We start from the raw sequence: 12,718 nt of genomic DNA on the forward strand, positions 1-12,718 counted from the left end.
TATAAGCATGCTAACAGGCTAGCCCCAAGCCACCACAGTCCAAAGCTACCATGCTAGGGGTGTAAGCACCAACAGCCCCATTAGTACTCCAAGAATACATTTCATATCGCTAACCGCATGACTAATTGAGTTAACAAGGTAACTACCTGAGGAGCTAATAAACAGCAGATAAAGTTAGCAGCATTAGCAGTTTCTCTGGTCACATTCTGCCGTCATTTGTTCTGAATTTGATAATGGACAATTCTAACATATAGCACCCTTAAAACTAACAAGTCACCTTCTGGCAATAGATGTACATAATTACCAAATGTACAAATACAAGTAAATTATCCATCTGTTATAAATGTATGTATACACTGTTTACTGGGGATCAACCGATTGCTGACTCCACTGGATTGGGTGTAAACTTGTTATTTTGATGCTGATGCGACAAAACCAAAAGTTAAACTCATCACATGTGGTGGAGTGAAGGTATTGCCTGCATAAAGCACAAAGCAGCAGAAAACCAAAATACCCAAAATAAGAAAAGTACAAGTAGCTCAAATTGTACGTAAGTACAGTACTAAACGACTTTCCATCACTTTAATTACATCGGTGTGACAGAGCTTCTTCTCTCCTAGCAGAGTGTAGGTGGGATCTGGGCGAAGCTGCTTGTCCTCTTGACTATAATTCATCTCACTCTAACTGAAGAGTCACATTCATAACAGTAATGTGTCTGCTGTGGCCGTGTGAGGAATGCAGCCAGGCCTGCAACCTTGATTTGAGGCCAGGAGGAGATAAGTCTGTACAAAGGGAAGCCCTTCCCTCTCCTTGGGTCATACTGCTGTTCCTTGATAGCACATTGCTATTGTCTAATCAAAGTTAGCTTGTCTTACAGATGTTCTAATCAATACCACAAAAGAGACAGTTTAAGCTCTTGTGTGAGCTGCTGTACAGATGTTGCACTGAAGGAAAGCATGTAAGACATGTTATCTGCAACATTCAGCACTGTGAGTGACTTTAAAAAGATAAATATTTGGAAGTAAAGTCCTGTGTTGAATGTGCTCTTTGTGGTGTGTTATCATGCACACAGCACATGTTATCTGAGAGCGTCCCTCAGCATCTTCCTTCTAAGCATGTTGTTTGTGCTATTCGTTTCACTTAGCAAGCGTGCACTACTTTGCATGGCTCTCCATGGAAATGTTGACACCTGCATCGAAGAGTCTGGCTGTTACACTGTGAATCTGCCAATAAGTGCTAGTATTGGCAATGAGTGTGTGAAAGGTCCTTGTCAAGATACAATAGCCGCACTGTGGGCTTGTAATGTGAGGCCCTCAATAGGAACACGTCGGACAATAGGCGCATTGGAGGGGGAAAGTATAACCACTATGCTAATTTCAGGTCAGCAACGCTGACAGATACAAATCCAGCAGACAAAATTCTTCCATCTGGATATTTGTACAAATCACTGACACTGTGATGGAGTTCTTGTTTCTGGCTCTACAGTTACTGTACGGCTATCACTATGAAATAAAGGCCGTGTCTGAGGGCCTGTCAACTGTGAGAGATTTAGTGCAGCGTATGTGGGTCGCAGGGTGACTCAATGATTGATAAAACCAGTGGACTTTCACCTGGCTGATTGCAGTGTTTGTAGGAGCAGCTGGCCGACTTTACAAGGCACAATAAGGCCAGATAAATAAGGCCTTCCGACTCCCCCCGACTCCCCCGGCTCCCTCCAGCTCCCCCCTGACTCCTCCACTTTTCAAGGAAAACTAGAGCAAATTTGGCCCTCCGTTTTGTGTCGTTCATTGGTCATGTTGCTCTTTTTCTCTTTCTCCCTCTTCCATAATAACACAGTAGGCCTGTGACATACACCCAGCAGTAGCACCATGACCGGTGTCCTGCCCTCTGTATCTCCTCTCTGCTGTGTGCCAGTCAGGGCTCACCCAGTTGAAGTGTGTTCATGAGGTTCAGCACGATGCACTGCAGACAGAGCAGACAGTAAAAGACAAAATTAGTAGCACTGAAGGCCAAAGCTTATTGGTTCCTCTTTCTATTTGTTGAATCCTGCAAAGCAAATGTAAATTCATAAAATGTAATATGATATGTTTTTTCCTCACCTTTATTCAATACACACCTGTCCCAGAGTCTGTGTGAGGCCCTCCATTGTGGATTCAGTCTGTCATCACAGCCGCATGACACAACAGGCTCTCAACAGGAACTGGTGATTCAGACACACATGACATGAAATGTGCCTAGTGTCACGTAGTAAAAGGTTGGTAAGTTGATGTAAATATTTTTTTCAATGAAAAACCATACAACACAAATGTTGTAGCACTGACAAAGTCTGTTGGCGTCCGAGGTAAATCTCTAATCTTTTTTGTAAAATTAACAAAGAAAAGTTAACCCACTTTCCTGTGGTGTCCACATCAATAATTACAAGCAGTGTGTGGCCCATTTATGTTTCTGGTCTGTTAAAAATGAACCAAGCAGTTTGTTAGCTTAGCTTAGCATTTAACCTAGGCTATTTCATGTGTTTAATGTGGGGGTTACAAAAACCAAAGTAGCCTAAAAGCCAGTCTAGCTACTTCCCAACCAACCCTTCCCAGAAAAGCTCAGCTGTAGCTCAGGAGGTAGAGCAGGTCATCTAGTAATCAGAGAGTCGCTGGTTCGAATCTGCTGGTACCACCAACTGTATGTGTCAAGTGTCCTTGAGTAAGATACTGAACCCCAAATTGCTCCTGATGAACAGCTGGCACCTTGCATGGCAGCCACCGCCATCAGTGGATGAATGTGTGAATGTGACAAGCACTTTGAGCAATAAACCAAAAACCATCTACAAGCACCTCAAGCATCACTGAATTATTCATCGTGCTTGTTCAGTACATAGATAATGATAATTATAAACCCCTTTGTGTATTTCGTAGAAAGAGTTCTTCTTACTTCCCGTAGCCAGAATCCTGGTGTTACACATGTGATGCAGCTTATTACAGTTTATAGGTCATCAGACAAACAAACAGTGTATTTTTATTTGGCTGTAAAGTGAGTTCAGTGCTGTTATAGTAGGTGGATTCCGCTCCTCAGCACGACCTATATTCAATATTGATAATCTCAACAAGGTGCATTTACTGGTGTGATAAGACTGTCCTCTTTTCTCTTGATGTTGATAAGCTTGTTACTGAGTGACTAACCAGGCTGATGTAAAACAGTCGTCATTAAACAGTAAAGCCTTAATAACGTTGTGTGTTTGGTCTGTGTGCTCCTCGGGACAAAGGTTAAACTAACTACACCTACAAGACTAACCCACTGAGTTTATGCTGCTGTCTGAAGCAGATGGTGTAATCTCACAAACTCAGCTATTTTAAAGAAAGTCAGTTGTTTTTTAATAGTTATCTCAAAGCAGACTTGTTTAAATGAAAGCAGTTCAGAGTGACATAACCGCACTGACAGTCAGCTGACACATTCTCAGAGCAGTCGGACAAGAAAGTCTGTGTAGTTATTAAAGGACTGTGACTTAAAAAGACACTACTGACCATCACTTTTCTTAGAAAATCAAAGGCACAAGGCTAGTAACAGATTACATTGTGTTCATTCATGTATTCACACTGTGTAACTGAATCCTAACAGATGATTACATACAGTGCAGTCAAGTGACAATCTGACATGCTGCCCTTTTGTTCCAGTCTAAACACTGTGACCCATCAGGATTAATAAGGAAATAATCGGCATGCAGTCATGCCTCTGAATACTAAGAGGACGGAGGTTGTATGAATGACCAGCATGCATTCAATGTTGCATAAGACAAGCAGATAAACAAACAGTGAGTGGACCTAATCCTCCCACAGCCGCAGTCACTGTTCATCGGGTTCCCCGTTGTAGCTCTAATGTCTTTATCAGCAGCACCACTTTTAGAACCAGTAAACACATCCAGGCACACCAGGTGCTGATGACACAGTAAAGCTGAGGCAGCACTCTCAGTGGGATTTCACACTGTGTCACACTCTGCTGTAGCTGTGTGCAGACTTGGCAGGGTCGATACAGGAGTCACTATGAGTTCAAAATCTAATTTGGTTGCATTGGAAACAAATTGTTTTATTAAGCCAGTGCCATTTCACACGCACTCCCCTTTAGTTCATTTTTTCATGCATGTGGATACTCAACATCCTGGATGCTGCAAAAATCTTGGTAGATAAAACAGGATGAGGGGCCCTCCAGGCCGCTCTTCCAGTGGAGAAAACGTGGTGAAGTGGCTTCTCTTCACTGCTTCATAATATCGACACTGTGTTGAGTGCTGGTACCCCCCGCATACAGCTGGAGCCCTATTATTTTTGGCCCCTGCCCCTCAACATCCTGAGTCCACCACTGTTCCACCTAATTACAAAGGCATTTTTCTGCTGGCAGCAGCAACACATTCCCGCAGCAGCAGGTCAGCCCGTAGATAAAGTTGGAAATTGCACCTAACCAGCTTCTGTTTTGATTCCTGAGGAAAATATGTGAGGTCAGGATGACAGGATGTTAGTTGGTGGGTGAGACTGCACCGGGATAGATTCAAACGTCACTGCAGAGATATGAACTCAGTAGAATGTGGACTGGACATTCAACACACAGGCTGGTATAGTTTCTATCAAGTTGATTGGTATTGGGGTTTGCTTAGCTTGGCACAAAGACAGGAAACAAGGAAACAACTAACATGGCTGTGTGTAGGTAACCAAAACCGTCTATCAGCACCTTTAAAGGTCCCTAATCTAGTTTTGTTGTCACTGTAAGGTGACCAGTTGACATGCAGAAACTTCCAGAGGTTAGGCCTGGGCTGGCGTACTTCTCTCCATAAAGCAGCCTTGCCTAAAAACCCCTTGTTGTTTATAACCTTCAGTTTTTGAGGTATAACTTGCTAATCTGTGAGATGCTGGTATGTGGATATTGTTACCTTGGAGCGAAGAGGAAGAGGCTAGCTGTTTTCCCCTGTTTCCAGTCTTTGTGCTTGGCTAATTCATTTAGCTGCTAGTATTCAAGCAAATGAACAAATTTCACAAAAATGAAATGAAAACTACTGATTTAACAGGTAGACTGTTTTGGGGGCAGGTAGCTTTAGAGGGCATGACTGCCTGTGTGAAGGATGTTTGTCTGAGCGCCTGTCCTCAAAGTTACAGATTTATTCACAGCCATCGAAACATATTGTTGATTAACTCAGCGCCATCTGGAGCACATTGTGCCAATGATTGACAGGTTGTTTGAGAAAAGTTGAACATAAAATCTGGTACACTGTCAATAACTTTTGCCTGCTTTACTGCCTGAGTTGTTGTTAATGGTGAGTGAAGAATTAGTTGGTGACCCAGATTGAACCGCTGTTAATTATTGCTTATTAACCTAATAGGGAAACAGCATGTTCTCCAAAGGCAGGCAGTGATATCAACCCACAATATCACTGTTGTAAATCAAAGGTCACTCCTACATCACCTCAGGACAGAACAGGTAACGGGACTGTTGATAACAGTTATGAACACTGATAGTGAGGCTACTGTACATCACACACAGACTGAATATCATTCAGCGTTTAAAGACTACGCTTCTCTTGTTTGGCATGATCCCCGTGACTAGATACAAAATAAGTGAACTTCTCCCAGTTCTTGGTCAACTCAAAAGCACCTTGAGTTCAGAGTTAGCACAACAAGGGCTGATTCATTGTCTGTAATGCTGCCTTCATGTGCTGTTGTAAATATTTCCTCTAAGATTGGACCTCGAATTAAACTGAGCAGGAAAAGGACAGTGGTGGAGGAATTACTCATGTTATTCAAGAAAAAGTAACAATACAACAAAACTGAAATATATGAATAAATGTTATTACCAATAAATGTGCTGTATTCAAAATGCAAACATACATAAACTCATTTTAAGCACAGTGTACTTATTGCTAATCTGAAATGATTTCATTCATTTCTAACAATTTACATGTATACATACTGTGATTTGTGACAAAATCATATTGTATGTTGTGTGTAAATTCTTATAAGCAGTAACTAAAGCTGCCAGGAAAACGTGATGGAGTAAAATGTACAATATTTCCCACTGAAAGCAGACGTCATGTGGTAAGTTTGAAGAAGTCTTTAAACCCTTGAGTGTAAATACTTCATTACATTTCAACACTGAAAAATGGGGAATTTCGTTGATGCCCCAGAGATAATAAAATAATAATAAACATTAGGCCTAGACATGCCACAGGGTTTAGTTTTTGAATGCATGTATTTATCTATTGATTCATGGACTGTATATTAGTATCACTCTCTTTATTAAAACAACTACGAGTAAAGCAGCGTCCAAATAAAATAGCAGCCGCAACATTAACAGACGTGGACGTGTGCAGCGTGTTCCTACAGTGCGAGCTGCACGTGAACGCAGCACGGCGGCTGTAACGATGATACGGTAGTTTGAGGAGAACAGCAGCAGCTGTGGGCGGAGCCGGGCGGGACCGGGACGGAGAGGACGAGCGCGACGTGACTGCCTCGATTGTTGTTTGTTGTTGTGAGCGGATGTTGACGTGGTGCGTGTTTATTCTCTGACGTCAGTCCGTGTTGAGCTGCCACACATTCGGTATACGTCCAGTAGACGTCCAGTAGACTCAAGTAGACTTTCAGTAGACCTGCTGACAGCAGGAGTGAAGCTGTCACATGACGAGCTGGACATTTAACAATCTGTCTCCATGCCAGGGGCTTTAGGCATCAGAAGTGGAGGACTGAGGTACTCAGAAACTGAATTATGTAGAAATACTCTGTTACACATAAAATCATCCATTTACAGTATAAGCAACAGAATATAGTTACATTAGTGCAGCACACATAAAACAAACAGGGACAGAAGTACACGTGCATCACACAAGGGTGGGCTTCATGTTCATGTCATACAAAAAGCCAGCAGGCAGCAGCATTTCACAAGAGTAATCACTAACTGCTGCTAACTGTAGCCACTGTTAGCTCAGTTAGCCGTGCAGCTAGCAGTCAGGACTGTGAGCTTGGGAAGTGTTGGTGTTTGTCTGGACCGAGCTGGTTAACTAGGGTTAGTTCTAGATCATTAACAACTTCTAACCACCTTCTAACTGTCGTTACTCTGTGTTTACATTTCTGCACGCGCAATATTTACAAAGGCACGCGCTCAGCTCTGACGTAAGAAACGGAAATATTCGCGGTTGTCATATCCACACGCAACCGCTGAAACCCGAATCGGCCAAAAAAACCTCACCCTGGACCCCGGTTTCAAAAGACCACAGTTTCAGTGTTCCAAAAGCACAGTTGCATGTGGACAGAACAGTAAAACCAGGAACATAATTTAAAGGTTGCAAAATTAACCGGGCTCGTGTGGACGGCTCCTGAGTAACAACAGCATTCCTCCTGAGACTCCACTGCCACGTTGGAGGAAGTGGAAGTTTGAGGGGATTAGTGCATTTGTGCTCAGTGCAGCGGCAGCCATGAAGTCTCCTGGCCTACATGTAAACAAGCTCCAGAGCAACTGTCTAGGATTAGCCTGAAACACACACACACACACACACACACACACACACACACACACACACACACACAGACACACACACTTTTACAATAGATCAGCGCTGGGAGGCAAGGGCCAAAGACGATCAGGTGAATTGTCGTGGAATGGAAACTTTATTACTCGTACAACTCATCAAAATAGCAGCATTGGGACGTTCAAATATCACTCTGCATGTGCTATGTTATTGACCCTGAACACAACTCTTAGTCGGAAGGAGAGAAGAAGTTTATAACTGCAGGAAGATCTATTTACAAATTGATTAGTGACGCAAAAAACACACAGAGTAAGGACAGAAAATCTGTGACATCCAGAGCGACATGGGCCTTCACAGCAGATAAAGTGAGGATCCTCTGCACAGTACAGCATGCAGGAGGATTAATGCCTGAACCAGTTTACTCAATCAGTAAACCAGCAGCTGAAGTTAATCCTTAACAGACAGGCAGACCAGCTCCAGATTCCTCTTCATTGTGCAGTTGAAGGAAATCTGTCAGCTCATCTCCTGGTACCACTTTCTCTACACTTGTATGACATTCTGTGTACTACTGTAAAATCTTGGGCTTGTGAACATTAAAAACAAAGCAGTTCCTGTGCTGGAATAATTTTATAATACAATAGGACTTAATATAATATCCCCATAAAGATGCTGCTCTGGAGGATAACAGTGCTCAGTGTAAATGACAGAAGAGCATAAGGACTAAAGAAGAGGAAACAGTGAGAAGCAGTGAAGAACAGCAGAGAGAAGAGTGTTTTTGTCTTCGTCCCTCAGTGTCACTCAGTCACATGCTCAGCGTCCTGTCCGCCTGCCAGGCTCTGCTCTCTGACTGTAATCTCTGTTGACCAGTCAGCAGAGGGAGGGAACAAGGAAAAATAGATGGAGGGCAGGAGGGCTGTGTCGCAATCTAGGTCGTCCACCCGTAATCCCACAGGGTAGAAGTATGTCGTGGGCATGCGAAGCCGAATGCTGAGCTCACCCAACTCCTCTTCTTTGCTCCGACGGCCGAGTTCCCATCTCCTGACAGACCACCTCCTGTGTGCCTTCGACAGCCCAGATCACGCGTTCTGATGTTATCAGCGATAGATTCTTGACCTTGATAAGAGCTTTCAAGTAAAGGAGAGAATATGAATATGAATGGAGGTCTCAGCGTGACCTTGGAGCACTCGATCTAATGAGTTATTTGTTTAATAAAACAAAGGGGCTGCAAAATGATTGAAATAAAAGCCAACACCATGATTTAAGGCACATTTATCTCCAGTTAGTTGGGATTCAACATGGAGAACAATTCATGTAAACATTCTGAAGGGTTTATAAGAATCGTCTATCACTGGTGGACTGGGCTGTGATTGTCCCACCTCGTGCCCTCTTTGATGCCCCTCTGGTAGATGAACATGACCGAGTGTCCTCTCAGGGGTCCTTTCTCCCCCAGAAATATTTCACAACTTTCTGGGAGCCTGTGATTTAAAATCCACTGCCCCCCAGTTGAGCCTTAGATTCTAAATCTGGCTTGATTTGTCTGCCTGGAACACACAGAAACATACAAAGTTAGATAGAAACCTGTATTTTTACCTAACAAGAGTTGTGCAATCTAGTCTGGCAGCATTAGATGTCCTTCAGCATCTTCCTGGCACTTGCAGACTTCTAGTGTCTGCTGCAGCATCTTGTAAATGAGCCTGTTCATGAAGTTCAAATGCCAAAAATTAGCACCTCTTTTGCCTGCGACTCCCAGGCAGGTTTGGTGACTACTGGGCTCGGCCTCCCTTTCACAAGGACTACGGTTCGGACAGTAACTTTTGGAACAGTGGTGCTACAAATAGAAAAGCAAACAGGTTTAATCTACAACTTATGTGCTCCCTTTGACCATGCCACTGTGGTCAGTCAACTCAGGAGGCCTATTATGTCGATAACTCAGTGGGGTGACTGCAGCCTTAGGGGACAAAGCTTGAAGTTCAGATTTCAACCAACATGTGTTGAGAGGAAGGGCAGGCACCCCCAACCTCTCAAAGTACAGGAAAACCTTTATCTCTGTCATACAAAGTACATGGCCTTGTGCTATATGTAATCAGTGATACCATTTTAGTGTGCATTTGATTTTGTGCGTGTTTTCTTTGTCTTATTACAAGCCAACTCAGAGGGACATGCATGAGAACTGAAGTGAACCTGTGCCACCGGGAGCAAATGGCAAAAAAAAAAAAAAAATCAAAATGTAATCATAGTCTGCAATATCAGACAGTGCTAGTGATTTTACTTGCTGCAGGTGGCATGGCCTAGAATTACAGGAAGAGTGGAACATTTAAAAATGTAACACTATAAATTGAATATATGATAGAGTTCTATTCAAAGAGTACCAGCATGTGGAATGAACATATTTTAATCACTGAGTTGCATACAAGGATGTGTGCATGTCACGCCAAACTATGAAACTATGCTGCCATCTCATGGTCACATTCTGACCTCAAACACAAAAACTATGGGAAAAAAAAAAAATGTATGAAATGATTCTAATGCACATTCCTCAGGGTGTGAATGTCCATCATGAACCATCTACCAACAAAATGAAGGCACAGATAAAATATTCAAGACACACAGGAGACCAGATTTAGGCCTTGTGTGGTTTAGAGAGTTAGTGCCAGCTTTTAAAGAATGTCTCTGGTGTACACTCCACTCAAAAACACAAAACATATAAAAGTGCAATTTGGAAGCAGGAAAAAGCATTTTTACAAACGAAAACGGAGAGCATCCTGGGTAAATGTGGGTACAGAGTAAGTGATGTAACTGTTGTGTGGGCTGCTGAAATAAGGAGCAGTGCCGGCTCTTGTGTAGACGGGGAAGGAGGCCTCAGCGCACACATGCATCCTCCTGAGGGGCTTAGCAGCTCCAGCAGCAGTGAGTCCATGGTGTGTGCTGCCCCCTGCTGAGCTTCCAGCTGAAGCTTGAAGGAGGAGAGGCTCCTCACAGTCCCAGCTGAAGCTCCTCTTTGTGGAGCGATGCTGCCTGTCCGCTCTGAGCGGCACACTGGACAGAGGAGAAGCTCGGGAGGCCCGAGCAGAGGGACCATCTCTCTCCAGGAGGGACTCGATGGAGAAAGGACTGCTGAACTTCACCTCACACCTGATCTGAACAGCTCTGCAGGCTGCAGCATCAGCAGAGCGGAGAGACGAGCAGTGCTCTGATGCTCTGCTCGTGTTCTCCGTTTCCACTTTGGAGGCCAACTCGGGGAAGAGCCGCAGGATTCCTTTGAAGTGACGACGCACCATCTTGGCTGTGATGTGACTGGGCTCCAGCTTCCAGTAGTTTCTCTTACTGTGCAGCGAATGTGGAACCACTGGAATCTGACAGACACAGCACAGGGGGTTCAGAGACAGAGGTGCAGTTGTGCCTTTAATAGAATTCTAGAACCAGCTGAAAGGTGAAAAGGTTTGGACTGAAAATTTACCTTGACAAAACATTTGTTGGCTGATAAACAGACTCTGATGTTGTTCTCGACAGATTTTCTGTCCTCACAAATGAGTGGTGCCAGTTTGTCCATCAGCTAGAAAACAGTTACTGCTGGAGGTGGAGCCAGTGATCACAGCAACAGTCCATCTTTCAAAAAGTTCAGTTCTGAGAGTGATCTGCCTCTTTGTTCTTAGAAGTTAAATTCATTCAGGCTGTTAAATAATACAATGGAAGCCTAACATTGCATGTGAATATTAGACATGTATTTGTGCCTTTATTAGAAGGACTCTCAGAACTGTGTATAAATCACATATACAAAAATGTATTCTCAGCCACAACAGCCACTAAGCTAATGAAGCTAATAAACTCTCCAAACCTGCATTTTAACATGATCTGCTTCAGAATATATTTCAACAATTCATTTAGTTAAATAATCTTAATGGTGAACTTAAGTGTGTTGGTCCATGTCAATCAATACTCCCACTGTTGTTGTGTTCAAGGTGGAGCAGAAGACAAACTTCAGCTGATTCTCAACAATCTGCAGCTGTGATACTGAGAACATTTAAAATGAGGGTCCATCCTAAATTTCTCTCAGCACGATCTCTTGCTGCTATAACAGACTGAATAAAGTTGTTTGTCAGCCTCTGCTCTGATAATCTACATAATACACACATTCCAGTGAGCAATCTAATCACATTCCTGCAGTTTGCACATCATCACTCTCTAAAGTCAGACCCACATAATGGCCGAGGTCATTTACATCAGTGATCCTCATTCACATGCGTCAACACATTACCTGGATTCAATGCTTTATGCAAAAAGAAGTGGACTCTGATGGCAGGCTGAGAGTCTGCAGGACCAAACATTAACCAGCTGACTTCACTTGTCTTTGATTGGAGCTGAGCTTCTCAGCTGCTCTGAGCTGTGTTTCATAAGGTGTCAGAGTTTGGGATAATTGCAATGATAACCATAGGTGCTCAAGGTTCCACTAAAACCTGCATAGTTTTTAAGAACTGATCTGCTGTCTGCTGTGTGTTAGTGAAATGACTACAGTTGCATTCCAGCCAAAGCTTTTATTGTAATCAACTACTGAAAGAGTCACATTCCAGCCATGATCACCTCTTTCATCAGAGCTCATTGTCTGTGAGAGGGGTTGATTTGTCTTTTAGCTTAAATATTTATTATGCATTCCTATAATCATCTCCACACAAAATATAAGAGAAATTTAAAAAAGTTAATACATCAAAAACTGTTTGTATATTGTGGATAATACTGATCAGTTTTCTGCACATTCCTGCACAAATGTAATGTGTATGCTAAGGCAATAACGTGTGTGAACACCTCCATGACAAAATACTCAATTCTGATCCTGACTCTGAACATGAGGCTTTGTAAGGTGCCAATATTTCATAGAGAATTCCCCAAATCCTGCCAGAACCTCCAGTCATCTCAACTCGTGTGAAACTAATAATAAAAGACCCACCTGTGTTCCAGACGGCATGTTGACTGGACGGTCACAGGAAGCCAAATGTCATACATTCAAACTATCTCACAGCACTGCGACGTTTCATGTACTGTGAATTGTGTTCAGGATAGTTTAAAGATAATATTCATATCTATCTGACTCACTTACTGTAGCTGCTGTTAGCTACTTAGCTAGTATTTAATATTATACCTTTAAAGACAGAATCAGGATCTTTAGATATTCTGTAAGAAAGAGCATTTATTCACACTGAACAAATTCCACATCAAGATCTGCGTGTCAGG

General features: G+C 42.9%; 1 protein-coding gene and 1 long non-coding RNA gene across 2 annotated transcripts in view; both read right to left on the minus strand.

The window, feature by feature from the left end:
* Positions 1 to 7,608: 7,608 nt before the first annotated feature.
* LOC119017240 overlaps positions 7,609 to 12,718 on the minus strand; it is a 5,322-nt gene continuing 212 nt past the window's right edge. Inside the window, exons 1-4 of the long non-coding RNA XR_005074367.1 lie at positions 11,748 to 12,718; positions 9,221 to 9,320; positions 8,869 to 9,033; positions 7,609 to 8,616 (exon numbers count right to left, since the gene is read on the minus strand). The exon at positions 11,748 to 12,718 is cut by the window's right edge and continues 212 nt beyond it. This is a non-coding gene — a long non-coding RNA (uncharacterized LOC119017240). The remainder of the gene's footprint in view (positions 8,617 to 8,868; positions 9,034 to 9,220; positions 9,321 to 11,747) is intronic.
* On the minus strand, positions 9,369 to 11,678 carry LOC119017239. Its single transcript, XM_037093782.1, has 2 exons — positions 10,950 to 11,678; positions 9,369 to 10,845 (listed from the first exon to the last, which is right to left on the minus strand). Exons 1-2 carry the CDS (start codon positions 11,040 to 11,042, stop codon positions 10,231 to 10,233), a joined length of 708 nt encoding a protein of 235 aa, XP_036949677.1. The 5' UTR covers positions 11,043 to 11,678; the 3' UTR covers positions 9,369 to 10,230.

Source organism: Acanthopagrus latus, chromosome 3 (assembly GCF_904848185.1).
Source record: "Acanthopagrus latus isolate v.2019 chromosome 3, fAcaLat1.1, whole genome shotgun sequence".
NCBI lineage: Eukaryota > Metazoa > Chordata > Actinopteri > Spariformes > Sparidae > Acanthopagrus > Acanthopagrus latus.